General features: G+C 40.0%; 3 protein-coding genes across 4 annotated transcripts in view; 1 reads left to right on the forward strand and 2 right to left on the reverse strand.

The window, feature by feature from the left end:
• Positions 1-25,196, reverse strand: part of ttc7b (tetratricopeptide repeat domain 7B) — a 40,585-nt gene extending 15,389 nt beyond the window's left edge. The window contains exons 1-17 of one of the 2 annotated variants that reach the window (XM_008301977.1): positions 25,191-25,196; positions 12,888-13,026; positions 8,840-8,994; positions 8,623-8,698; positions 8,373-8,465; positions 7,667-7,830; positions 6,254-6,375; positions 5,191-5,269; positions 3,869-4,044; positions 3,653-3,716; positions 3,398-3,535; positions 2,976-3,164; positions 2,619-2,736; positions 1,668-1,725; positions 1,048-1,120; positions 701-861; positions 431-547 (exon numbers count right to left, since the gene is read on the reverse strand). In XM_008301977.1, coding sequence (XP_008300199.1) covers positions 431-547; positions 701-861; positions 1,048-1,120; positions 1,668-1,725; positions 2,619-2,736; positions 2,976-3,164; positions 3,398-3,535; positions 3,653-3,716; positions 3,869-4,044; positions 5,191-5,269; positions 6,254-6,375; positions 7,667-7,830; positions 8,373-8,465; positions 8,623-8,698; positions 8,840-8,994; positions 12,888-13,008 — 1,904 coding nt within the window. In that variant the 5' untranslated portion in view covers positions 13,009-13,026; positions 25,191-25,196. Of the gene's footprint in view, positions 1-430; positions 548-700; positions 862-1,047; positions 1,121-1,667; positions 1,726-2,618; positions 2,737-2,975; positions 3,165-3,397; positions 3,536-3,652; positions 3,717-3,868; positions 4,045-5,190; positions 5,270-6,253; positions 6,376-7,666; positions 7,831-8,372; positions 8,466-8,622; positions 8,699-8,839; positions 8,995-12,887; positions 13,056-25,190 lie in introns of those variants that run through there. The other variant, XM_008301971.1, reaches the window with a different exon arrangement.
• Positions 13,518-18,380, forward strand: fam177a1 (family with sequence similarity 177 member A1). The gene is made up of 5 exons (XM_008301962.1): positions 13,518-13,613; positions 14,080-14,265; positions 14,869-14,935; positions 16,074-16,171; positions 16,323-18,380. Exons 1-5 carry the CDS (start codon positions 13,545-13,547, stop codon positions 16,545-16,547), a joined length of 645 nt encoding a protein of 214 aa, XP_008300184.1. The 5' UTR covers positions 13,518-13,544; the 3' UTR covers positions 16,548-18,380.
• Positions 18,488-26,289, reverse strand: ppp2r3c (protein phosphatase 2, regulatory subunit B'', gamma). The gene is made up of 13 exons (XM_008301952.1): positions 26,124-26,289; positions 25,830-25,954; positions 24,690-24,794; positions 24,460-24,572; positions 23,802-23,899; positions 23,458-23,528; positions 23,193-23,325; positions 22,750-22,805; positions 22,325-22,400; positions 20,916-21,052; positions 20,368-20,505; positions 20,058-20,117; positions 18,488-19,895 (listed from the first exon to the last, which is right to left on the reverse strand). The coding sequence occupies exons 1-13, from the start codon at positions 26,188-26,190 to the stop codon at positions 19,701-19,703; spliced, it is 1,374 nt and encodes a 457-aa protein (XP_008300174.1). The 5' UTR covers positions 26,191-26,289; the 3' UTR covers positions 18,488-19,700.
• Positions 26,290-27,538: the final 1,249 nt, after the last annotated feature.

Consider the following 27,538-nt stretch of genomic DNA (forward strand, 5'->3'; position numbering starts at 1 on the left):
TAAATACTACTAACCTAAAAGTGTGTTTCCTCATGCTCCATTAAGCATACACACTCAGCTCCACCTACCTACAACTAATGCACTCTAATCCAACACTAATGCAATAAATCCTACCTTCAAGAATGTTAAAACGTTCAGTTTTTGTTGAAACTGGCATCGATTCAGCAGATGTTTCTATTAATTCATCTACTCTGTTTTTATCAGTAAGGTTGGAAAACACCTCTTTATCACCTGAATGTATACTTATATTATACTTACATATACAAGCACTTAAAAAAGCCAATCAAGTTTGACGTGTGTGACCCCAAAAACCTAGGAAGTTTTGCTGGAGCTTTTGATGCTACAGTGACTGATATTAGTGGTGGAATCTAATTTAATTTTTACAAACATGGTGGACTGATATTTACATTTGGGGTATGTGTATGTGTACCTGGGATTGGTCAAGTTGTAAAAGCTCTTCCAGATCTGCAGCATGTGTTTACAGGTTAGCAGAGCCTCTTCTGGCCCTCTACACATCGCCTCCAGCTTCACCTTAGTGTACAGCAGACTGCAATAGACAAACATTTAGAATCTTGGTCAGTCAACAGTTCAAATAAACAGAAGTAACAACCTTCTTCTGTGTGTGGCTTAAATGAAATGCTGTGGTTTTGTGTGTGTGTGTGTGTGTGTGTGTGTGTGTGTGTGGTGGGGGAGGGTTTACTTGAAGTTCTCGGGGTACTCGGACAGAGCCATTTCTATAATATTGAGACCGTCGTGGTAGTGTTTCTGGGCAGAGAGAAGCAGGGCCAGCAGATGAAGGGAGTGGACGTCATCTCCTTGAAGCTGCAACGCCTGTCGGACATAGCCTAGTGCCTCGGGGATCTACATGCACACACACGTATACAAACTACAGGTTTTCACTAGAATTGGGATGAAAAGCACCATGTAAAATGAAAGATGTATAACTTATCAATGTTATGACTATGGTTGTTTGCCTTTCATGTCTCAAATGTCCATGGTTTTGATATGTACGTACTGATCTTATCTTATTACTCTGTATTGTGTTACCTGTCTGGACACAGCGAGCTGTAGGGCTAAGTAGAAGGCAGCTAGATGGTCAGTAGGAGACAGACTCTGAGCTCTACGGAGAGAGAGAAAATAGATTTTGTGTTCAAGCCGAATAAAAAATTAAATAAGATTAGATGAAACTTTAAAGATCCCTGTGGGGAAGTTAAGCTGGTGCAGCAGCAAAATGGAAAAAGGGGAGCACAGACACCACAGTAACACAACAAAAATCTAGCCAGAGGATATTTAAATATTTGGACACAATAATCATCTACAACATCACATTAATAAACTAAAATGATATAAACAAAAAGCACGAGAGGGCATGCTGTAGTATTATATTGATGTAATAAATGGTAATAACTGTCACTCTCAGAGTATATTTATGGATAAAGGTTGTCTAAGGACACAAATGAATGCCAAATCATACACTGTGTGCTGACTATGACGTAGGGTCAAATGAATCAATGTGAAATACAATACCCACGTAGGGTGGTAACTTTAAACTGTTCTTCAATGTGTGAGATTGAAAGGAAAAAAAAAAGCAGCGAACTGTGACAAAACAATTCACAGGTAGTAGTGGGTGTTTAAAAGAAAACAGAGCACCATGGCTCAGTCCAAACCTCTGAAAGGCTCCTAAAGCTTTCCTCTGGTAGTCCTCCTGTGTGCTTCGCAATGATGCTAGAGATACAGGAGAGAGTGAAACAGTGAGATACTTAATACAATAATGATGTACATGAACAGCAGTTGCTTGAGAGACACAACAGTGGTCCCTCTCTGGTCATTGACTAAACCCCTAACAACTCATCTCGGTTTCCAAATGACATATTTAGAAGTTTTTCCATGAACATAATGTCTTCCTGCTTCAAACTGGTTTAGATGTAACTCTACAACATTGCTTTCTCTATAACGTGTGAATATACAAAGTCTGTGTCTGTCTTTCCACTGTTTCCTCCTCACTCAATGCAGCTCGAGAACACCAGCTCACCTACGATTCTACTCAAACACTGCAAAACTATTCTAAGCTACACATTACCAAGTTGTAACATTGGAGTAATTTAGCTACATATGTTAGAACTGGAGATTGATTTTGAATAAGAATAATGATACAGAAAGTCCTTGACAGATTGGTGAATCAGATTAGTTTTGTATGAAACCCCAAAAGTCTGAATCTGTGTTTTTCAGACCGTTATCAGTACATTGAAGTTTCATGGTGGACATGCTAAGCCATGGTGTTGACTGCTTGTTTTACTCATGATGCATCTTTCAGTACATTAAAAAAAACTTCATGTGAACAGTTGATGAGATAAAAAAACAACAACTTGATTTTCACTTGAGGAGGTCATTAAACAGAGCAAGGCCTCTGACACATGTTTCCACTCTTTAAAACATTCAGGCCACAAACAGAAATGGATGCATGTTTTGTCATAACTAACAGCATTTTGACCAATCTGCCCAACTTCTTACTTAACAGGAAAACTAACACAAACGCTTTGTAAAATTCTTTCATAGAAAGAAACAACAACAGAGCAAGATTCTTATCTTGCACAAGCACGTATGCTGCACAGACTTACCATCAGTGGCTTTGAGGCTGTAAACCAGGCCGATGGCCAAGTAGCCTTTGGCTCTGAATTCAGCTGCTTTCTCTCCCATGTCAATCACCATTTTTGCAAAGCACTCCCCTTCATCCAGCTGAATTATGGCAGTAGAGAGATATAAAATGATAGGCAGAGGAAGGAAAAACGAGGGAAAAAAATGTGAGGTTCAACGGGTTTCATGTTGCATAACAAAGTTGCTAGGTTGGGCTATTGACATATATTAAAGGCAACCTCCCCACATGTATTAGTCTTCTTAAGGAGCAACTCGAGAAGCTGAAATTCTGAGTCATCTGTTAGCTGTGTTAGACTTTATGACTGCTGAATGGTTCTCACCCAGTGCAGAGGTCCAATACACAGTTTGACAGCCAGCAGTGGGATGGTGGGATCATCAGGCTTCAGACGAATACACTCTTTAAGGACCTTAACAGCACGAGCTGACTTGCCAGCTGCCATTAGTGACAAGGCGAGCTGGTACCACAAATGGAACTCCTCGAAGGCAAACTTCATGGCTCTCTCTAAACACTGCAGACATCAAAAATAAGACAAATTTTTCAGTTTAATCAGGGTATCTGTAACCGTTATTAATTTATTTCAGTCAGTTACACTATATTGTTACGAGACAATCATTTGTTCAGAAAAAATATTGAGCTAAAACTGCTGTAATTCCATGTGGGTGTACTATGGGAAGGATAGCTGATTTAAGACTTCACAATCACTATGATTGTGACTGTGCAGCCCACAGAGGGATTATTCACCTCTGACAACATCTCATACTGCCCCCTCCTGCCCAGAGCTATAGTCAGCAGGTCGTACACCACAGAGGCAGACTGTAGGCTGATGATCCGATCATTGTTGTGTTCAGGAATTCTGCTCAGGACAGCGTCACGGTTAGCCTGAAACACACAAAAGCACAAATATAGATGTAAAAACTGCACTATGGCAAGGTTTAAAAAGGAGAGTTTAGCATCTACCACAAAACAAGCAGGAGATGAAGAGTGTTTGTGTCTTACCATTGATTCACTGATGAGCAGAAGCAGCAAAGCTTCTTCTGTGTTTTCCTGAGGGCAAAACAGGCTGGTAGAAAAGGAGATAAAAGTGATAAGGACAAGATGGAGAGAGCTGTTGGTGGAAAAAGTACACTGGCGACAGATTTCATTTTGCAGCCATTTTGGCCATCTTCCACTATATTCCCAGTTTAGCAAAAACAAACACACGCTGTCACTTACTTCTCTCCTGAGTACACTCGTGGGCGTCGGCTTAGGCTGTAGTTCTTGCTGTGAGTGTGTCCCTGCCGTGTAGGATCGTCCAGGGGTGACACTGTGGGTGGGTCTTCCAGAGGAGACCAGTAGCTCTGTTCACACATTCCTCTGAGCAAGATCTCTGCAAGCTGTCTGGCTATGGTCTAAATGCACACAACACATACACAAACATTAGGTAAAGACATTCAGCCACTAACACAGCAGCAGTCTGTTTACTTAAGGGTTGCATTTAGGGAAATACACTTCTTCACTATCTTGCTCAGACTGAGGCTTCGTTCAGACTGCAGGCAAATTAGATTTGTATTTCAAAACAGATCTTTAAGATAGATGGTCAGCATTGTTATTTGCAAGTGATCAGATCAGATTTGGGTGTAACTATCTGCATGGGTTACTGATGTAGTTGGCAAGAACTACATAGCTATGCTGTAGACATGCTTGCCAATGCAGAAGCATGACAAATGGAGGTCCATCATCTTGCCTTGCACTTTCAATTTATTTCAGTCACAAAAGTGTCCTTGGACTCTTGTTCTCCGTGTTGTCCTTCCCAGTGTTCAGCAAGGAGCAAAATGGATTTTGCTCAGCATATTTGTCACTCTGGAATTGACGTTGTTATTGCATGTTGTGCTGCATGTGACCGATTTGAGATGCATCTGGAGTCACATTTCAATTTATCTCCAAAAGTGGTTTGGAGATGATTTAACAAAACAAAACAAAACAAATAACAACAACCTTCCATGCGTTTTTTTGCCGTTAAGACTTTCTAAAATCAATCTGTATGTGTGCCAAATTGGATTCGCTGGAGCTCGATTGGGTACTGTTCTAAAAAGGACACTGAGCATGTCAGATAGGAAGGGGGGTGGGCCACACCTCAGAGGCTGGGACCAATCTGGTACAGGGGGCCACACATCCTACTCAATATACATCAAAACATTACAAAGAAGGTTAGACATAAGCTGCACCCGTGACAATTTTCCAAAAAACTGGACTTGGTTTGGCAGTCTGAACAAGGCCTTAGATGACAACACTGACATCACTCTCATGGCAGTAAATACAAAACTGGAGCAGTAGTAAGCAGTAAAGTCTGGCTTTGTCTGAAGTTAAGAAAACCTGCCTTCTAGGGCCTTCAATGCTCAGTAAATACCACATCACAAATCAAGCGGATAAGTATGTTTCCAAAATGTCAAACTAGTCCTTTAAGTAAGCCAAATGAGGAGCCTGAGGGAAGTGAAATTCAAACGTACTTAATCTCTAATCAAAATAAACAGACAACATCACAACTCATTCCTCACCATGCGTAGGTTCTGGGTGGTTCTTGTCTCAACAGCCCGAAGAATCTCCCGAAACCTGCCCACACCTTGTGTGAGGTTGCTATGGCAAAAACAGGAAGAAAAACACTAGTCAGACACTGTAATGTGCATTGTGAATACATGATATCTCAACACAGACAAATCTTCATACTCTAAAGCATGTCCAAAACATCCCCCCTTATCTATATATGTGTAAATCAGTGCAAATGCAGACGGTGTTTCTGTAAACCTGAAATTTGACAGTTCAAGAAGGCACTGCAAAAGTCTTAAGGTGATATCCCAAAGTCGAGCAAACTACATCCCAAACATTAACATTCACAAGTCTCACAACGATCTTTGATGTTTGTTCATGCTGTGCTAGGCAATCTGCATGGTGGAAGCTTCAAATGAGAGAAGAAATTATGTCAGATAATGCTAGTTTGAATTCATTACTTGCTGTGTGATGTAGTGTTTATACCTGACACCAGAATTTAAGATGGATAAAAAGAGCACATCTACAATGTCGACATATTTTAACTTTGCTCTATTCCCTGTTCCTGACACTAAAGTAGATCCATAGCAACAACAAAAAAAAAGATGTAGCAATGGGCCAAAACAAGCTGCAAAGACAGACAGATTTCATGCAGTCCACTACAAAGCTCCTAACCTCCAGCATAAGGCCTGAGCAGCTGCTGCAACACTGAAGCTATCTTTGCTGTACTTCAAACAGCAACACTGCGAGAACTACTTCGAGCTGCACTGTGTATGTTACTTAACTGTGTTCACACTTTTCAGCTTTTATCCACTGGTCAGCAGCTTTGTAACACAACAACTGCAAAGTGGGTGGAAAGTGCCCACAAAGGGTTGTTCGTGATTTCTGTTTGGGAATTACGCCCTTTCCAAACTTGTAAAAAGTTCAGTTATAGCAAAACCAGTGTAAATACTGTTAAAATGTTTCCTGGGAATCAATCATAGGTTTTTAAACATAATCTCTATGTTCTTTGGGTTCTGAAGTCAACTCTTGCATCTGTCCATCTATCCACCACCAACTGCTTGCTTTTCTTACCCGTTCTTGAAGTGGATGACGTGGGCTCTCTGCAGGCCTGTCTCCAGGAAGTAGCCCAGTTCCTGGTCCTGGGCTGTTGGGCCAGGCTTTGGGCTGCGGTTCTGAATCCCAGCTGACAACGCCTACAGAAACACACAAACAGATAAAGAAATAAAGGAATCAGCAAATCCAAATCATACAAAGTTTTGATTGAAAACCTCCTAACCTAAGTCAAAATGTTCTGTCTCTACAAAAAAGGCCTCAAAGCAGCCAAAGCTCGTCACTGAACAATGCAAAGGCTGGCTTTCCAACGTTTGATAAATGGCTGCTGCTGGCTGAATGAAAAAGTGGGTTAACTAAAAATAATGAGCTGCGGTGAGTCATCTTTGTACCAGCTATGTATTTATAATAATAATGTGGAATCTTAGACAACATATTTTCAGGGGGAAAAAAACTCGCCAGTAAGATTTCACAATTGAAAATGACTCATTTATTATTTTGGGTAGGTTCAAACATCATAAACATTGAGTCCTGTCCACACAGGCTCCATGCTGTAACTGAGGCCAAAGGTGCATCTGCTAAACACTCACTTGAATGGGGTGAATTTATATTAACTGACAGTACTTTGTAGAAATCAGTTGTCACTTTCAAACGAAAGAGTTGTTTTTGTAAATTCTTGTCCAAAAAAAGGCCAGTCATATTATATTAGATATTATAGCAGGAAATGATTCTCCTTTTTAGATTATTTTGACAACAAATGCTCTAAATTCTCTGGTTCCAGCTCCTCAATTATAAGTATTTACTGTTTTACTGTGCAATACATTTTTAAAAAATATATAGAATTTGGACAGTAAGAAGGACAAACAAGACATTCAAAGACTCTGATGTACATTTTATCAGTCATATAATTCATAAAACAACCAGCAGATTGTGGAAATAACTGCTAGTTGCATTCATGGATGCAACTACCTTCTTTATGTAATGTATAATATCACTGTGATATTTTAAAATATTCCTGTAAGTGATGTTTCTTTCTCTCCATACTGTGGGCACACTTTAACCATTGTATTCCCTAAATCATGCCTATGGTGTCTCACAGTTTTTGTTTAATTTAGGGAATATTTCTCACAACATTCTAAATGCATTCTTGCTGGGACTGTTTGATTAGATTCCTCCTGTGGTTTACTGCAGTTCACTCAGTCTGTGCGTCTGCTCAGATGCTTTCCAAATAAAGAGGAAGAGATTTGTTTGCCAGCTGGCTATCATGGGCAGCAGCACATTACTCAAACTTGCACACTTAGGCAGCAGAGTACTCATCACACATCCTCAGAGATGGCAAGATATTTGATGAGCACTTGTGTGACACTTGAAGAAAACACTGCACAGGGTAGTTATCAACTAGTAGGCCAATTTCACATCCTCACACACACACACCTTCTCAGCCTCCTGCAGGTAGAGCAAAGCAATGTCTCCAGACTTTTCATAGCAGGTGATGATTTCCTGCTCCCGCTCCGTTGTGCTCCTATTGGACAACGGAGACCCAGTGTTCTTATTGGTAAGAGATGGAGAGGCAGCTGGGACCTTTTCTAGACACAACCCTGGGCAGAGAGAGAGAGAATCATCAGGGTGATAGGAAAACAAATAAGACGTGATAAAGGTCATAAGTTGGTTATCACTGTCTGTGTTTGTCTTTTTCACTTTTTCACACCAGGATGATCAACTTCTGTTACTGATGAATGTTTTTCAACACGAAGTGCTTTGTGACTCAAAAAATAAAAGATAATTTTAGTCGGCACATTCATATCCTTTCAGTCATAAATGACAGATTACAGTTACTTGAGTTCAGTCGTTCAACCAATTGCAGTCTGTTCTACAGGCTGATGAAAGAACAGAATGACAATAAAAAAAGGAATACACCAACTAAATATACATTATTCAAGGACAAACAGTGATGCCTGTCGACTGTGCATGTATTCATATTACTGGCTGCACCACTGCTGTTGATCAGCAGTGATGCTGTACTGCCACCATGTGGAGACAATGAGTACTGCAGAGATTAAGGCACATTAGATTGAAGACAGGTGAGGCAAGTTTAAGAAGGTCATGAGACATAAAATGATGACTGTGGGTCTGTGTGTACCTTTAGTAGCATAAGCCTCTGCTATCATGGACAGCCTGTACACAGGAGCTCCCGCCAGCTGCATATCATCCAGGCTCACCCGGCTGTAGTGACCTGTCAAAACATCAATTCAGGATCAATGAACAAACTGTCTGACTCCTTAGTTTTTTTTTTGATACAAAAAAATCAGCAAGACTTATCCCAATACTAAAATTGGAAAGTCAGTTAAAAAGCAAAAGAAAAAAAAAAAAAAGAAGAGTGTGTGGGCTACCTAAAGCATCTCTGTATTCTCCTTCCACATAGCAGAGTTTAGCCATCAACAGGCTGGCTTCCTGGAGGTAATCAGGCTGGAGGAGACAAAATGTGAATTTAAAAAGTGAAAATTTCTTGTTTGGCATCTTTAGTGTTATACATGGATTTTTTGAAAGTCTGCATGAGCATGACAGCCACTGAATCACTTAGTTAATTATCTGTCATCGTGTGGTTACCTTGAGGTTTCCTCTGTCCAGAGCAGCAGTAAGGTGCTTCCTGACCTCCACCAGTTTAGGTCGTGGGCCCCTGGGACTGGCACCTTGTTTGATGGGATTCTCCTTCAAGTATGTCTGGAGCTTGCATTCCCCCAACAACAGCTCACCCAAGTCATCTACACACAAACAAACATTAAGTGTAATGATGACACTGCACCTATTGGTCCTCATCCCTCATGTCTCTCTAATGCACTAATGTTACCACTTTAATATGCTTGTCACAGGGCCTACGAAAAAATACTGACTCTAAGGGCAAACAATGGTCAGTGTTGCTTCACTATACATAGCTGTAAAGTCAACCAGAGATCAACCGAAAACCAATCCAAGGTCAATATACAATTAACTGATATTCAAATAAAAGGTGAAAGAAATATTAATAATTATTAACAATGGAACATTGTGGGGCCAATCGAATGACAATGTGTCCAGTGTCATGGTTGCCCTGTTAGAACTGGGACTGGGACACAACAGGATCAAAACTCAAGTCATGACCCTTAATATCAACAACCCAGCACCAATCACAGTGCAGGGAGAGGAATGACCAGTGACGGACAGTTTCACACATCTGGTGAGCATGTTCAGACAAGAAGGATGTGCTGGCAGCAAGCATCCAGAGCAGGTTCATCAAAGCAAGGCCTGCAGCATGAACTGTGTGTGGAGGTCATAGCAGTACAGCACAGACACTGAGCACAGGCTATACCAGAGCTGTGTTCGGTCCCTTCTACTGTATGGTTCAGAATGTTAGAAAAAGATGTACAGTGACCTTATTGAACTATTAACTAGCTTGAGGAAAATCCAGGGTAAGACAGCATGAAAACCATTCTAATGGTAAGATGTTGGAGGTGGCTTGGACATGTCATCAGAACTGAGAGTGGTTCTATCACAACACAGCTCTACAGTGTACACCAGAGGGGAAATGCAAAAGAAGACGACCCAAAAACACACACTGTGGAGGCAGAGATAAAAACTTTCAACCATAGTTGGAGCACCAGTGAGAAACTGGCCTGAGACAGACAGACAGGTGCCGAACCTTCGACCATGTCTTAGATACTGGGTATTTAATAGTAAGTCCCACTGGTGAAACTGCAGCCAGTAAATTTAAGTACATAGGAGCACTGCTTTGCTTGCACACATACCAGCCAGAATTATGAACAGTTTGTAAATCATGTATTTAGTGTGTGAGCATGTGTGTGTGTGTGTGTTTAGATATTCAAAGGCTAAAATGGCCAGTAATCCTGTTACTGATCCCAGTCAGTGACCACAGCTCACAGTTCTTATGTGTCAAATTCCATTCAATAACAGCAGCAATTCTCATGCTGTTAGGACACCAGCTGCCACATTTGATTATTTCACAATTGTACCATAGCAGGCATTTCTGTTTCAGGTTACATATATAGAAACACTGATTCTACATGATTCTTTTTCGTCTATGACACAATCACATTCCCTCTCTGTGGTAGCATGCCCCCAAACACTTCTCACCAAAGCAAAGACGGGCCAATAAAACCAGAAGCAATGGTAAAGCTTTCTGAAACTATTTCACTCAAAGCCAAGTAATGTCACATACTGTTTGTCATATCTGCAGTCCACGCAGTCAGTGTTTGGACAGTTTGACATTTTCAGTTTCAGAACATCTGATTTGAAATAAAATGATGGCTATTACTTTGAAATGCCAACTCTCAGCTTTAATTCAAGTAAGTTTACATCAATACAGAAGGAACAATGTGGGGGATGTAACCCTTTAAGCAGTGCGCAAAGTTCAGGATTTAAATGTAATACAGTAAAATCATCAGTAAATGCCAGGTTTGATTGGCAGCATTACATGTATAAGGTCAGAAAAAATCACTATGTTTGACTGAGGAGGAAGAATACTTTGAGCAGTGTGCTGTTTTTCTCCACACTACCATCACTACCATCCCTTTGATAGAAGTTGTTTTTTTTCTCCTACCAGTCAATAGAATTCAGTTCCACCAAACTACTACAGATTCTACTAACAACAAAGCTTAATAACTGGTATTTGAGAATGTACCTATCTGTTTTTTGGGCAAACCAAAAATTTTTAATATCTATATTTTTCCACTTTTTGAGCATGGCTATCATCACCTTTACTCATTATACTGACGCACAACTCTACCTAAAAATAAGTGGCAACTCTCAATCAACCCTCAGCCAAGCATTTGAGGCCCTTTTGTACATGAACTAAAATAGAAATGACATGAAGAAATATATAGTAGCTAAGTGTGTGTTAAATTCTGACTCTGTGTTAATAGGGCTGTATTTCTCACATAGTTATTTCTATATCACAACATTGAAGCTAAGAGCTGGTACTTCAGTGTGGTATCCATTCTTTTCTTTCAAATCGAATGTGCTGAAGAACAAAAAATGTCTAACACTCACATTTGAGGTCAGATGATTTGTAAATTTTCTTCACAGAAGACTTAAGACTATTGTATTTGTGGCTTACAGTTTACAGAAGTCTAACAATACCTTTTATAGTATGCCACAGACCAAAAGTCGTCCTAAAACAAATACAAAACTCAGAGAGCACTCTCTTTAATTACTTTTCTTGGCCTCATCTTGCCTTCTATTTTTTTTCTTTCAAGAGCGCTTAATGTTTGGCGTTCAATTTCTAGAATAACCTCTCAGCTATGGACATTATGCTCTTAAGGCTGATAGGTAATAACCGCATTAAACTGTCATACAGATTTCTTGATAGGAAGATGCCAGGGACAGAGTAGGACATATTCATCACATTTAATGTTTCTATGGTAGTTAAATGCAATGAGCAACATGAGCATGCCTCTGCTATTTCAAATGTTTGCAGGACAGAGAAGCATTTTTCAGTATCTGCAGTGCAGTATACCTCCAGCATCACAGAATCAAGATAAGTCTGTTTGGAAAATCTGTTGATTACAGGCACCAACTATGAATGGTATCTAAACATAAAAGTATTGGGAATACGTGAATGTGAATTGCACAGGAAGATGGCAGATAATGATTTTTACACGCAATTCTAGTAAACAAGTTTGCATATATTCCATCTTCCTTTTAAATCAAATGTCACGAAGAAAAAATCCCAGACAGCGTGAACGCAACACGATGCTAATGACGCCACATGTATACAAATGGGAATTTATACATAAAATCAGAAACAAGGCATGAAATTTGCACTGCGTGATTTACTATTTGTTCATCTGTAAATTTAAATATCACAGTGTCATTAACGACTATTTTCCTAAAAATGTGCTGCTGACAGTTTCACTGTTGAGCTCCATCAGCAGCGAGTTTAACAGTGAGCATGTAGCAATCACGCCTCTCAGTAGAGCTAGCTCGGATGCGAAACTACAATTTAAAAAAGTACCAAGTTTGAGTCTTCAGCGGATTAGGCAAATGTGTGACCTTTCTGGGGCAAATATTAAGGCATACAACAAATACCAGCAATGTTATGGAGCATTCGGCTTCAATAAAAATCCAACAGAGGTTGTTTTACTTCAGTAAAAGCACAACTGAGGGACGGGTTAGGATTGGCTAGCATCAAAAATCTGTCAGTTTGGTAACAAGAGGGCAACGAGCAAGAGAAATGAAACAGTTCTGTAATTTTACTATTACACCTCTGTTTGGTGGGATGCAGGTCAGTAATTCCTAAAGCTTGACACACACGTCAAGCAACGACAACATTAACCTAATGACAGATTTCTGAATGAAGTTCCGCTTGAGTGGAGAGCAGAGCGACCCAGGAGCACCACTGTCACACCGCACAAAACTGGTCATGTCTTAAAACTCAGTCTATTACAGTGTGTCTACATCAATCCACCCGAAGGTAGAACCATCCCTCGTTAAAGAAAAATTCTCTCTCTTGACCTTTACTGGCTAACTGGCTCTGAGCAGAGCAGAGCTGAAAACTCCCAGCATCGGCTGCTGCTGTCAGGAAGCACCGAGGACTCAGGCCAGAGAGAAGGCCTTGTAGGCTGAATGAACGACTAAACCGGGAAACCCGCACGTTTCTTACCGTTGGATATTAGTTTGGCCGAGAGCTGTCGTACCAGCTCTGGTATCTTGTCCCACTGGCACTCTGAGCGGCACCGCTCTATCTCGGTCTCCAGTCGTGAGCCAGACTTCCTCGCTGTCATTTTGGTGAGTGGGGTCGACTGGACCAAAACACCAGCAGAGGCTCCCTCCCTCACTGAGCGAGCGTCAAGCTGCCGGCAGCACAACCACTGCTGCAGGTTGCTGCTGTCAAAATAAAAGTCTGATTACCAACGGTCACGACTGAACAAAAATCTCACTTTCGGTTAAACATGCCCTTTGTATAACATGCACTTTCGGTGAAACATGCTCTGTTAGTTGTTACATCCATCCATATATTATCTATACACCGCTTAATCCTCACTGGAGCCTATTCCAGCCGACATAGGGCGAAGACAAATGACACAAACTGATTATTGAAATATCAAACGTAATAACCAATTACTTTATTAGTTGACAACTAATTAATTATTCAATGCATCTGTGCGGTTCTATCATGCAAAACAGCTATCAACACGTACAAGCGATGACAGGGGCTGGCTTTGCTTTTCACGTTTTACTATGAAGAAATAAGACCGGAAGTGTAGCTGCTATTAGCAAGTCACAGACACGTTTGCAGTGAGGTGCAGCGATTACTGAGATGGCAGATTTGTCGTTGTATTTAACTAATGTCAACGTTTCATTGGGACAAACTATGGAAGCTGATAAGGTTGGTTGATACTTATACAACTTTCTCCGCCATCGTGTACGTGAAAGGTAAAATAAAGACTAATTAGGTTATAAACTAAGTACTTCCCTAGCTAAGAGGCTAACGTTCAATAAACACTAAGTAGCTAAAGTAAGCTAACTAACGTTACAGTGCTTTGCTGTGGTAACCGTGTGCTGTCATGAAGTCTAATCTGTTTTACTTTACTTTCCCCCATGTGCAGCAGCAGAACATGTCGTGAGGAATAATACTTTACACATAAAGTTAGTTAAATAACTTTGGAAAGTTACCTATGTTTTATTTGTGTGATTTAATTCTGCTAAATGCCACCATAGCGCAGTACAGCACGTCAAACCTGTTGTACTTCTGCCCTGCTACCAACACTTTAGCAGTAATACAAACCCAGAGCACACCTAACACACCTGTTCTGTGATGATGCTAACTGTTTTAATATGTGAATCATCATCAGTGTACAGGAGGGGCGGAATTTGAGAGTGTGGAGATGGGGGACAGTGCAGTGAAGCAGGGGAAGGTGAAGGTTCCCCGCAGAACCATCTACTTTGCCAGTGGAGAGACCATGGAGGAGTACAGCACTGATGAGGAGGAGGAAGAAGAGCAGGCGCCTGTGAAGAAAGATGTAACTACGGTAGATCCGGTAGGCTGGGATCAGAAGTTTCAGAACTCTGACTTCATTGAAACAGTTGGGGTTTTCCAGAGACTGAGGGCACCTCACCAGAAGACACAGTTTCTGTTTCTTTACTTTGCATACACGACTCTCATTTGCAAATCCCTATTCCATTTGGGAAGCGCATCTCAGAATGTATAAAACCAGCTATACGTGGTTTAGAATACCAATGAATCACATTACATCTTGTAAGTGACAGGGGTTGCCCATAAGGAGAAGCCCTGTGTGAAGGATCACCTCACTCTGCTGCTCCTCTCAGTTTCATGGAGCTTTTTTGCATTTTCAGCTCACAGCTGGTGGTTTTTACAGCCCATAACGCCACTGTTTGTTTTCGTCTCACTGCTCTCATTAGCATCATTTCCAGATGATGCTTGTAATTTTGAAATAGCTTTAAAAACACAGCTATACCTTATCTGCACTAAATATCAGACAGAAAATGTTACTTATTGGTGAACATCGTGGCACATTTAGCAGCTGAGAAGACATATACAGTATAAAATATGCCTTTAAACTCTTATAACATGCTACTTGAGATGTCATTTTTTTGTCTTGTCTCTTTCATGTGTATTCCAGTCCAAACTGACCTGGGGTCCTTACTTCTGGTTCCACATGTGGAGAATGGCGACCTCCACTGTCTCAGGTACTTAGAATACCTAAAACAACATGAGTTTTGAGAGGTGTGCTTACGGTAAGCCACATGTGTTTATAGATCTGTAACATCATTCTGAGTGTGGCAATGACAGTTATCTGTAATTCAGTTTTGACTGGTCAAAATAATAATTGGAGATAAATCAAACATCATTCTGACTAATAAAAATTGTTGTACATGAGGCTCCTAATGTGGAGCTTTCCATTGGATATTGGCCTAGCAAAGTATTTAAAGAAGCGATTGTGGTTGCTGTGATGTATATTATTGTTAGAAAATGGCATGAAATAAAAAGAACTTACCAGAAAAATTCTTATTGACAGGAATTTGTGGAGAACAAGAGCATTGTTCAGATAGAGCCCTTCACAGTATAATGTTAATTCTAAATATTTGGTATCCAGACACACCAGAAGACTCACAGCGATGTCCTGATGGGATCAGAAAACTAATGTCTTAGCAGTGGAATGGCTTGCCGTACTTGGTTATGGTTACAGTGCCAGATTATGCCTAAAAAGCAAGAAATTCTAACTAGTCAGAATAAAACCACAAATATCTGAAGCTCTAATTACAACCTATCATTATTAAATGCAGATATGGGGGCGCTGCTATAGCTCACCTGGTTGAGCTGGCGTTCCATGTAAGGGGGCTATAGTCCCCGATGCAGAGGTCAGGAGTTCGAATCCTGCTCATTGCCCTTTTCCGCAGGTCCTTCCCCCATACTTCTCCCCTGCTTTCCTGTCTCTCTCTCGACTGCACTCTCAAATAAAGGCAAAAAGGCCAAAAAAATAACTAGGAAAAAAAGCAAAAAAACAAAATAACCCCAAAAAATGCAGACATGTGCAGCTGAATTGTAGATATCTGTATTGACAAACCCCATACACATGAGTGGTACTAGTCCTGGGAAGAATGACGATGTTGATACCTGAAATGTTCTTTATGATTAGGAAGAAGTGAATTACGGATCTTTGCAGTACATATCCAGTTGAGCTCTTAAATGTCAAAACAGCTTTAGGAGTGTATCACGCTGTATCCTAAAGCTTGTTTCACACTTGTGTTGGCACATGTTTGATCTCTGTGTTAATCACAACAAGTGTTGAAAGATATTTAATGCATGTGTTTGTCCATCCTGCAGTGTGTGACTACATGGGAGAAAGGCTGGCCTCACTATTTGGCATCACCACTCCGAAGTACCAGTATGCCATCGATGAGTACTACCGCATAAAGAAGGAGGTATGACACGTGTGTGCACAGACATCCTTAAGCCCCAAATGCAAATATGAAAAAAGTCACACCTCTTTGCGCAGAGGCAGTAGCAAGCGCACAAACACTGACTCTCATTTGTACAGTATTAAACGCTACACACTCTGGTGTCTTCCTGCAGGAGGAGGAGGAAGAGGAGGAGAACCAACTGGCTGAGGAGGCGGAGCGCCGCTTTGCAGAGCAGCGGAGAGGCGAGCAGGATGATCACACATCTCCTCACTCTGCTACTGTGGAGCAACCAGAGGGATCTGCAGCCTCTTTTGTAAACATTAGCTTTGAGCTCGAGCCTGAGCCTCCTCTCAGGAGTCCAGACACCAACAGAGTCCCGTCTCCGCTGCCTTCCTGAAAACTGTCACTCACAGACAAGCCTCTAACATTCACACATTTCTATCAGTTGGCAAAACCTTAATTTACTGAGCTGTATAAACTAATAATATTGTTATTTTTGTATCTTTGTTATTTTATTAGAAGAAGATCTTAGTACACAGTGCAGGGAAAAATGAAAAGGGCTGTGCAAGTGGCTGCACGAGCCGTACCTGTGAATGTACGTTGGTGTATAGTGTGTAGTCGTGTGCAAGACTGGTGGTTGAATTCTGTCAGTCTGGACCTGGGCTGAACTCCCTCAAATTGATATCAGTTAAGACAGTGAAATAAATGCTGGAGTGATGCTGAGATTAATGCTGGAGACACCCATCTCAGTGTTTTTTTCATTGATTATAAATGGATAGAAATCCAACCCAAACTGAATAGAACAGAATTGAGTTGCTAAACAGAATCCTGTACGAACACATATTACATCTACAGCTGTTGATCCTGCTACTATGCATATTAATACGACATTCAGCAAGTTTTGCTTGATAGTTTGCACTAGGAAAATGTTGCACTCTCCAGTTCAACCTGTCACTGCTATACTACCATATCTGGAATTTAGAATTATATAAAGCCTTAAAAACGTTTCTAAAATTGTTGAGGACTAACTCGTGGACCTGGATCCACTTTTACTCACGTTAGAAGCAGTGTATCAATAATATTATATATTAAGTTTAGTTTTGTTTTAATTTTAAAAGAGAAGTATTAAACTAGATGACTCTGACACATTTTCACAGAAACCATAAAGTTAGAGTTTCATCAAACAGTTTTTTTTAGTCATTTATAAGTTCAACACGGTGTCCTAATGCATATGATGACCCCTGTTCCTCTGTGTGCTACTTGGGTGAACACATGCAGACTTTTGCTCATTTCAATGAATGGTCCAACACATGCAGGAGGCTAATTGAAGAGCTTTACTGTGTATGCACAGCACTTCAATATATTCGGCTCTGTGTAGAAGATATGCCGTCTGAGCTGTGGTGTTTATTGTAACTACATTTTCACCCAACACAATTCATTTTTGTAGCCCTTGTGGCAAACATTTGGTGAAGTGACTGGAGATATAAAATGAGACCATCTTGTCGTCCTCACTGGTACTTTACTTGATTCTGATATCAGTTGTAGTGCCACGTGTCCATTTAGCTACATGCCATATTGATGGACCTGTAATTTGTTGATGTGTCTTTTGAAGCTGAAATGCTACCTTCCTTTCTTTAGACCTTGCAGGACTCAGGTACTGTGTTTAGTGTGAGCCATTTGCCTCCAACAAGAAGCAGTAGTGTGTTGTTAAATCTGACTTTGACACTAAGCACAAGGATAATATAATCTACCTTCTGTTCACATGTATTTCTGTAGTGATTGAAGTTTTTTTTGGCAGTATAGATTAAACAGTAATAGTTAAAATGTGCTAGTATGTGATTGTTGATGTACATTGGCTAGATAAGTTGCCCACATTGTAAAGGTTTCATTCTTCAAGTGTCCTTGGTTGAGCCATCCTAAGCTTCTTATTAATTATTTTTAGCTGCTGATGTGGCTGTGTGCTATAGGCCTCCTTACAGAGTACATGTTCAGTCAGAACTGGACCAACTGCAGACTGGAATTAAAATGGCAATTTGTCAGACTGTTAAATGTTGAGTGTGTTAATAGGAGTTGGTAGGTAAATGTCTTACACTGCAGTCGTCATTGAAGGTTTTTATGTGTGAAGAAGGTAAACATATGCAAAACATTTGGCTATTGTAACTGAAACGTTTAATGAATCTTTATAAACATATTTATATTTTCTTTGTGTTAATAAAATTGATAAATATTTGCTTTTATTATTTTTGACTTTTTTTTCACTTTACCTTTTTACTTCATAGAACATTTTATTGAATGGCAGCTCATGTGTTATAGTGGACAAAGAAAACCACCCTCATCCATCTTATCATATAAAATTTATTTCAATGTTTTTTTTCTTCAGTTGGCTTGAATCTTCCCATTTTGCAGTCACAGTCTGCATCCTATAAAAACACCAAAACATGGCTTCTGTTTACCGTCAGAGTCAAGTGAAAAAAACAAGCAAAACAAGCTGGGAACATTCTGCATAGCTACAGCTCACATTTTAATTAAAAAAAACTTGCACCCAAATATTTTTTATGACATACATATGATTGAATTTGAATTTGAATTTGAATTGAATTTCCCTTCTGGGATAAATAAAGTATTTTTCATTTCATTTCATGATATTCTTAATTGCTAATGGTGAAAATAACTTCTGGACAGTATTTTCTGAAGAGTACAGGAGCATGTAGCAGCCACACCAGAAAAAGAGAAACACATCAGTATAAAGATATAAAGTGAAAAGTTTCTTGTTGTAACGAGACTTTTAAAAAAATATCTGTATAAATGTAGTTTACCATTTATCTTCTTACAATGTGAAACCTTTCACATTATAACATGTTAACTTATCATTGGAACATAAAACATTACACGCTATACCTTGATAACGTCTATAAAACATTTCACATCCTAACGTGACAGCTTTTATTATAATAACACAGAGAACAGAGCACAATGGATGATACTATAAGTCCTGTATCCACGGAGCGTTCAGTGCCCCTTCAGCTGATAAAGGAGAAATAAATACTTTCAAAATGCTCTGTGCATTTCTTAAAATCTTTCTTTGGGTATGCATACTTTACTCAATATCATCCACCCTGTTTGTAACAGCAGAATCCCCATGTCTTCATTCAATCTGAGTTTCACATAAAAATATAAGTTATTACACAGCTGTAGTGTGACAGATTTCCACGGACCCTTTTTTTCTGGTGTGGTAGCAATATGCTTGTGTAGAACGGGCATTATCAGAAAAGACAGAGAAAAAAATATATCAAAATAGTAAAATGACAGTGACATGTAGGTTGGGTTTTCTTTGCAGGAAAACAACAAGCAAGAACACAGAACAACATTTACACAGAGCACAATGCCTGAGTTTTCTTCTTCTTTCTTCTCCGATCATTTATCTCCACTCAGTCACAGGTCAGCAGGTAAAGAGGGTCGCTGTCCGTCTGAGGAACAGTGTTGCTGTTGGGAGTGAAGCTGTCACCTTCTGATATCAAGAAAGTCTTTTTCACATCTCAACCACAAATCCTCAAGTGTCGTCGAGGTCAGCTGTGCTGCTGCCATCGTTGTCGTTGGCGACCAGAACTTCTCTGTTCTCGTAGGTCCAGAAGCCGTTGAGGTCAATCAGGATGCTGGCGACTGTGTCACCCTGGCAACTGTTCACCAAATCCTGGAGTGTGATCTTGTAGGGGTCTTTAGGTTTCACCATGTCAAAGATCTCATCCTGAGGAGACACAATGATCAACACGTTGAACCAAAACAAAGTAACTTTTACCTTAAAATAATCATTAGCCACAACCATTGCTGCTATACAAGTTTGAGGACAGCGTTAGTGTGCTAAAGAAGTGCGCGCGCGCGCGTGTGTGTGTGTGTGTGTGTGATATACCTTGACATCCTGAAAAGACACAGGTTCCTGACCGTGCATTTTCATCTGCTCTTGAATGGCCTGAAGAACAAAACACACAACAGCATCATGAATTACTGACACAACACAGTGAGTGTGAAAGTGTATTTTTCTTAACACAAGAGGGTTCATTTAGAGTCAGGAGTTAAGGATGAGGACGTGCTGAATACTGAATTAATGTAACAAGAAGAAATGGATGCACAGATGATTGATATCTGTAATAACAAAAACATGTTTGAATCACTGCCTTGACTTTGTTACTGTTTTTGTGTGAGGGTTGTGCAGCTGATACCCTGAAGAAGTAGTTGAGAGAGAAGATGTTCAGGTATCCTTGATTCTCCATGTCCAAAAGCTTAAAAATATATTGTAACGCTGCTGGCTCTTTCCTGTTTTCCAGGGCCAATACAAAGTCCAGATAGGTCTTATAGTCCTGGAAAGGAGAGAGAGAGAAACACAACTATGAACAGGAAATTGAGACAAATATCCAACTGGGACGACAAACACTGAGATCTGTAAGTTAATCATCAAAGATGTTGCATCAAGTGTCATCAAATGTGCCTGTCAGCTGTCTGAAGAGGTCACACTGTGCTCACTCAGCTAAAGATTAACCTTGTGTTACAGACGGGTGAACAATTAAAAGAAAACCCTTCAGTCACCACTTTCCAACACCAGGATTAGTGTGTATGGCAGATCCTCCATCATCCAAACCACTAAATGAGGAAATCTTTTTTAGCAGAATAATGATATTCCCTACAGTGGAGTTATAGACACTGAGTTGATGCTAAGGAACAACTCTGCTACAACTGTCAGTTATTGCTCAGTCACTGTTACTGGTTGTACCATTTCTCCATCGTAAGTGAGACACTCCTGAAACACTCTGTCCAGGAACACTGAGGTGAGAGTGGCTGTGCCGTAGCGTGAAAGCTCCTCTTTGCTCAACATGCCGTTGTGGTCCTTATCCAGGTTGAGGTACTGACCTGTAGAGACGCAGGCACAATCCAGATATAAGAGAAAAACACAGGGGCAGGTTGAAGTACCTGAGGTGATGGCTAACAAATGTCATTTCACAATAAATCAATTCCTCAAATATAGATAAAACTGACAAACTGATAAAAACTTTTTTCCAGCCTTTCTGTAGCTATACAGATCTCTTTGAGTTCCCTGTAAGCATTTTAGGGTATGTTTTTGTCTGTGATGCTTATACATAAATCACAAAGTGTTTTAACAACATAGATGGATCATTCATGAAAATAATGCTTCATCTAAAGTTAAAAGTCTATAGCTTTCTCCTAAGAAAGCAAACTTTGATTGCTTTAGTTTTAGTTTCAACTAGAGGCAGACGCTGCTCTCGTGGATCAGAGTAATATCAAAATGTCCTTTAACATGGCTCAGAACTCACCTCTATCTTACTGCAATATTTTTTCCCATCATGTTAACATTTCCAAATGAGTATTAATTATAATAACTTATGAATTAATAGCTACTGTGTCACACTTATGAATGCACACTACTTTCCCCTCTATTTGGAGACGCACATGCACATATTACTGCAGTAAAATGGCTGCAGGGATTTATTAAACCCTTCAAATAAACAGCTGGTAGCAACAAACACAACTCTAGTTGGTTGTTTGACATTATAGAAAAACTCTGAATCACATTCTGTAGCCACAAAAACATGTAACTGGTGAGCCTAGTGAATCTAAACATAGAAATATGGGTAATACCATATGTTTACAGGCTAGTAGACCGAATGGTAAATGTGTGTGTGGTGTGTGGTGTGTGGTGTGGTGTGTGTGTGTGTGTGTGTGTGTGTGTGTGTGTGTGTGTGTGTGTGTGTGTGTGTCAGGTGGTCAATTAATTTGTTGTAGTCTCATAAACTTAAATAAATATTTTCAAAAAAATATCCTTAATAAAAAATGTTGTTTATGGGCTGTCTAAATTCAGGAAGGTTTGTATGATAGATAATTTGATTATTTCAGCCTTGCAATGCTTTTGGGAAACAGGACTCATCACACCAACAGAGATTGCAATGATGAGCCAGTGACCATTGCCATGAAAATCAACAAAAAATTTAATTAAATTTAAAAAATAAAATAAAAAATGTAACTAGTTTTGTTCATTGGGATTCCATTTGCTTAGCATGCTAGAAGTTTTTGCTTATTAAATAGTCAGAAACAAAAAGTCACAAAGATACTGTCATGCATAGTTGCACCCTAGAAGGCCCATTCTGAGTCAAAAATCCTACATACCATAGACTCGGAGAGCCGATGGGGCTGAGAACCAGTTAGACTCTTGACTCTCTTTAGACAGCTCCTCATCTCTCAGCTGGAAACACACACAGAGGGAAAGAGAGAAACATAAGGCAAGACATAAAAGGACGCATTGTTTAAGCTTGCTACACAATACTAGACAACTTCATTAGAAATTTAAAAAAAAACCATGCACTGATTCATATAACTACAAAATGGCACTTTTCAGGAAGGCGAACACAGTTACAATGTATTTCTAAATTTGTCCTTTCTTTGTTTCTGTCTTTTCATGATTTTCAACCATTTACCAATTTCACACACACAATCTATTCCTAGTCAGAAAGCAACACATGTAGAGGTGTGAAAAAACAACAGATGTGGCCTTGAAACCTTTACAAACTTTCAAGTGAAAATGAAAAAATTACCTCCAACAAGTCATCCAGAAAACTGCAGGCCAAGATATCTTGAATTTTAATCTTTCCTGTAAAAAGTAAAAGCAATTTGACCAAACTGACACATTAAGTCAAACATGACGTATAAACATGAAAACCTGCCCCCTCTAAGCTTCTTTTGTCATTTGTACATCAGGAAATGTTAAGATCAAGTTACATATCTGTACAAGGATGATTTCTGTCTTTAACTGCAGAATCATTTTCAATATATGTTGTTGTTATATGTTACTTGTCATCTCAGTGTTTTATAACTCTTGTGAATTTGCTATGATGCAACACTGCAGGGAGATAAAGTCCTTATAGAGAGATCGTTCACTTTTCTGATCTAATTAAACAGTCCACTCAAGCCAGAGCTTGTCTTGGTTCATACATGCCATCAATAAAGTTTAATAACCGACAGCAGGGTTCAGTCTCACCTGTTCGGAGCGGGTCGAGGAAGAAAAAGAACTTGCGAACAGCAGTGCAAACGTAGAAAGAGTAGAAGGACTTTTCTAGTCCGTCCAGCTGAGGCAGAGTGGGGATCAGCTCCAGGATGTAGTTCTCCAAATCCTACACAAAATGATAAGTGTCACTGTTCCCCAGCATTTGAAATCCCATTGCACTTCAGCTGCACTGCATGAGCAGCTAAGGAGGAAAAACTTCTTTTATATCACTGAAGTGAAATCCAAGGTGAACTCTTACCGACTCTCTGAGGTAGCCCTGTCCTGCCACATCGTACAGACTCAGGCCTATTCTGGTCTGATGCAGCCACACTAGATGTCCATGTAGATGTGAAAGAACAGAAAGGGACAACAGTGAATCACCAGATGTTTACAACTACACATACATTTTAGAAAGAGAAGCATACTGACAAAATTAAACATTCAAGATTCTGATTTAACCAATAACCTATTTACTTCATTTCCTCTACTCAAGATATATAGTACAAATAATCCTTGCAGGGTTTTTCACACTGCTAAACATGCAACAACAACAACAACAACAAAAGACAAGGCAGAAGAAGAAAGCCAAGTTAGGGTCCACACCTTTCCTCATGACGTAGTTAAAGAACTGCATGATGGAGATTCTGCCATAAGGGTCGCTGTGGAGCAGCTTGGCGTACACTCTGGCTGTAAAGAATTTTCTGGGGAAAGAAAGGACAGAAGGACAGACAAATTTAAAATATCAAACTATTCTATTTGAAAGCCAGATCCCCTTATTTGACAACACATTAAGTGCATTAAGTACATTCAACCAATAACTATTTGTCTCCTCCTGTATTCCCATCAAGTCAGATTTCTCTTCCCTCTGACAGAGTGAAATGACTAGTTACTGTTTTTTAAAATTTGAACTGACAGTGGACACACATTGACAAAATAACCACCTCCTTACTATTTGTCAACATCCTGGTTCATAAGTTCATTTTCCTATCTATGTCTGCGTACATGTGGCCAAATGCAGCTCTGACAACCCCCACAGGAGGGCTGCGCGAACACACTTTCAGTGCAATTAAGATTTTATGGGTTTTACCTGCTTGGAATACACAGGTATACCACCAGCCAAAACACATCAGTGCCAGCTGGGTATAAAGTCATGATAACAGAGGGATTTCCTATAGTGTACCTTTGAACAAGCATAAAACTTTGGTACAAACAAGTACACACCTGCATTGTTGCCAGTAAAGATCTACTCGTTGCTACTTACTTGCACTTGGGTCCGGCCTTCTCTCCCACCTGCAGGAAGGCTTCATAGTTGATCATGGCCTCCTCTCCACTCACTGGAGGCACCTGGTGTTTATCGAGCAGAAACCACAGATTCTACAGAAAGATGGAAAAAAAAAAAGTAAAACACAACAAAGCAGATGGACACCTAGTTAGAAATGTACAGCCTTATGTTTATGAAAAAGTAGACCATCATGTTTGAGTATGTTTTACCTGCAATTCTTCATTGTCCAGCAATTCTCGGCTCTTCCTCTGGAGGAAGACAGCTCTGGATTCCTCTCTCAGTTTCTGTAGTAATACTTCATCCTCTGCTGGTAGCTGTAGAACAATATTATCGCCATCGTCAAGGTTACTTTCATTACTGCATGTCTATACAGTCAGACATATTTTCTGACATATATTGTGTTTAAGATTTTTTAAAGTTATTCATGAGTTGAATATTCACAGTGCAATAGATGTAAACAAATGTGATGGATCATTACTACATGAGTCACCCTTTGAAATATCCATCCATCATCTATACACCGCTTAATCCTCACTAGGGTCGCGGGGGGGCTAGAGTGTAACCCAGCTGACAGGGGGCGACGGCAGGGGAAACCCTGGACAGGTCGCCAGTCTATCGCAGGGCAACACTTAGAGACAGACATCAACATGCTTTTGGACTGTGTGGGAGGAAGCTGGAGAACCCAGAGAGAACCCACGCTGCACGGTAACATGCAAACTCCACGCAAAAAGATCCTCATCGGGACGCAAACTGCTGACCTTCTTGCTGCGAGGCAACGGTGCTAACCACTGCTCCACCTTGCTGCCCACCATTTGAACCATGACTATCACAAACCCTACAGCACAAAGAAGACGGCATGAATTTGTAAAACTGCTGACGCAACAGTTTATACCCCGAGTCAGACGTATATCCTAAATTGCAGTCTTCACAATTTGCTAATTGCATTGTTTCATATTGCAATTTTGATTTGAAATCAAACAACTGTTCAGCCCTAGTTTTGACATGATCAGCATCATAATCCTCATCATCATTACAATTGCCCCTTAACTATTCTGTAATCTGCTGTAATGTGGTGAGTTGTGAAGCAAGTCACTGTAGAATAAAACTGACTACCAAACCTGGAAAACTTCAGCTAAGTCTATAATTGCTGCTGCTAAATCTGCAGTTCACTCATGTGGAAGTCAAATATTTAGGAAGCTGCAATCAGAGAACATAGACTTAGAAATGCTGTCAGGGAGATGATGCTCATGAAGGTAATGTCAGTGTGTAGTCGCTTGTTACTTCATAAGGCAATCAAAATACCATGAATGACGCCTATTGTCGAGGTGTTTGTGAATGTGACGAGTTACCCTGTAGTAGAATCGTGGGATGGTCTTGTAGGACTGCTCCCTGTGACTTCCTCCCTTCCACTCTGTGTAGTATTTGGTGAAAAGCTCCGTTTCTTCTGCTTTCTTTTCCTCTTCGCTTCTCTCATCTTCGTTGCAACGAGAAAAAATAGAGCAAAAACAACCAAAATCACTAAAATATTCAGCATCCGGCTCAATGTTAATGTTGACTTGGTTAACTGACTTTACATCGATGTTACATTTAAGTTAGCTAGCTAGCGTTAGCCAACACGTAACGTCATTTACATGATTACTTACCTTTTGTGGAGTTTGCTGTTCTCTTTTTCAGAATATCCGACCAGTGCGGTGGTTGTTCTGTAGCCATATTTGCTCCCAAAACAGTAAAAAGTTAATATTCAATCATCCTATCCCGAAAGAAAAACTGTGTGAAGTCGACTAATGTACAACAGTATCCAACACACCGAAACAACATCAAGTTAGCGGCTCAACACGATTGTAGCTTCCGGTAACATTTCCTCTATTTCAAAGTAAAGGAGCAACGTCTCTACATCAAGGAAAACCCAGGATCACCTGAACTGTCCCTGAGTTATGCTGCTATAGCTTTAGACTGCCGGGGGATTCCAATGGTGTACTCAGCTCCTCTCCTCTTCTCTCCTCTCCTCTACATTACACATCATTAACTCCAAAATACAGAGTATTATAATATATGTCTTGAATGTCTTATAATGTATATTGCTGGTGCACCTTGGGAACGGCTCTTTAAATTTCATTGTACTTGAATAATGACAATAAAGACATTCTATTCCTATTTCTATTGTGTTTCTGTTATTCCCCCAAAGGCCTGTGCTTGTTCTCTCTGCGGACGTCTCTGGAATCACACCGCTGGCCTCACCGACCCCCAAAATATTTATATTCATATTTATTGTTCCGTTCTATTGCTGGCTCTCCATCTGCTATCCTGTTATCCCCACCCCCTCATCCCCACTCTCACCCAACCAGTCAAAGCAGATGGCCACCTTCCCTGAGCCTGATTCCGTCAGAGGGTTTTGTTCCCCCTCCCTTGGAGGGGCTTTTTGGTTCCTTCCCAACCGCTTGCTCAGAGGAAGTCCAAAGGCAACTTTGGATTGTTGGGTTCTCTGTTTAAATTTGTAAGTTCTATATCTTACCATGTGCTGTAAGATGGAATATGTTGTAAACTGCGCGATACAAATAAATTGAATTGAATTGAACTGATCACCGGCTGTCATAATCTGTACATAACATTTTTACAATACATGTGAAGTGTAAATGTGCTTGGTTTTCTGTCTCTGTATGTTGGCTCTGTCTCAGCTGGGATAGAAAATGGAAGTATTTCTCTGCTGCCTTTGGAATTTCTGTACTGAGACTTATGAAGGTTTAATGTTTTGTATAATAAAAATAAAAAGTCAAAGAAACAACAACAACAAACTACTGAAATCTGGTACTGACTGATGCACAGTTTGCAGCAAAACACTAAAGCAGTCTATTTGGAACAGTCTCACATATAGGGGTGCTACCAAGCATGGCAGAATTAACGATCTGTGCAGTATGTTTGAGGTAAAACTTGAAAAAATATACATTCTGGGGACATCTAAGGCGTATATTCACTGGTTGAAAAGGGTAAATTATAGTGCATTTAAAGTATTTCCCTGTATATCTATTCTACTCAAGTCTTTCGTGCCTTTATTTTGAAA

Source organism: Stegastes partitus, unplaced genomic scaffold (assembly GCF_000690725.1).
Source record: "Stegastes partitus isolate 25-593 unplaced genomic scaffold, Stegastes_partitus-1.0.2 Scaffold36, whole genome shotgun sequence".
Taxonomy (NCBI): domain Eukaryota; kingdom Metazoa; phylum Chordata; class Actinopteri; family Pomacentridae; genus Stegastes; species Stegastes partitus.

Coding starts and splice junctions, on each gene's coding strand:
- ppp2r3c (XM_008301952.1), bottom strand. CDS start 26,190: ATGGCTACAGAACAACCACCGCACTGGTCGGATATTCTGAAAAAGAGA. Junction 22,401..22,749: donor TTCTGGATGACTTGTTGGAG/GTAATTTTTTCA, acceptor GTGTGTTTCCAG/CTGAGAGATGAGGAGCTGTC. Junction 20,118..20,367: donor CTCTCAACTACTTCTTCAGG/GTATCAGCTGCA, acceptor TTTGTTCTTCAG/GCCATTCAAGAGCAGATGAA.
- fam177a1 (XM_008301962.1), top strand. CDS start 13,545: ATGGCAGATTTGTCGTTGTATTTAACTAATGTCAACGTTTCATTGGGA. Junction 14,936..16,073: donor GGCGACCTCCACTGTCTCAG/GTACTTAGAATA, acceptor TCCATCCTGCAG/TGTGTGACTACATGGGAGAA. Junction 16,172..16,322: donor ACTACCGCATAAAGAAGGAG/GTATGACACGTG, acceptor GTCTTCCTGCAG/GAGGAGGAGGAAGAGGAGGA.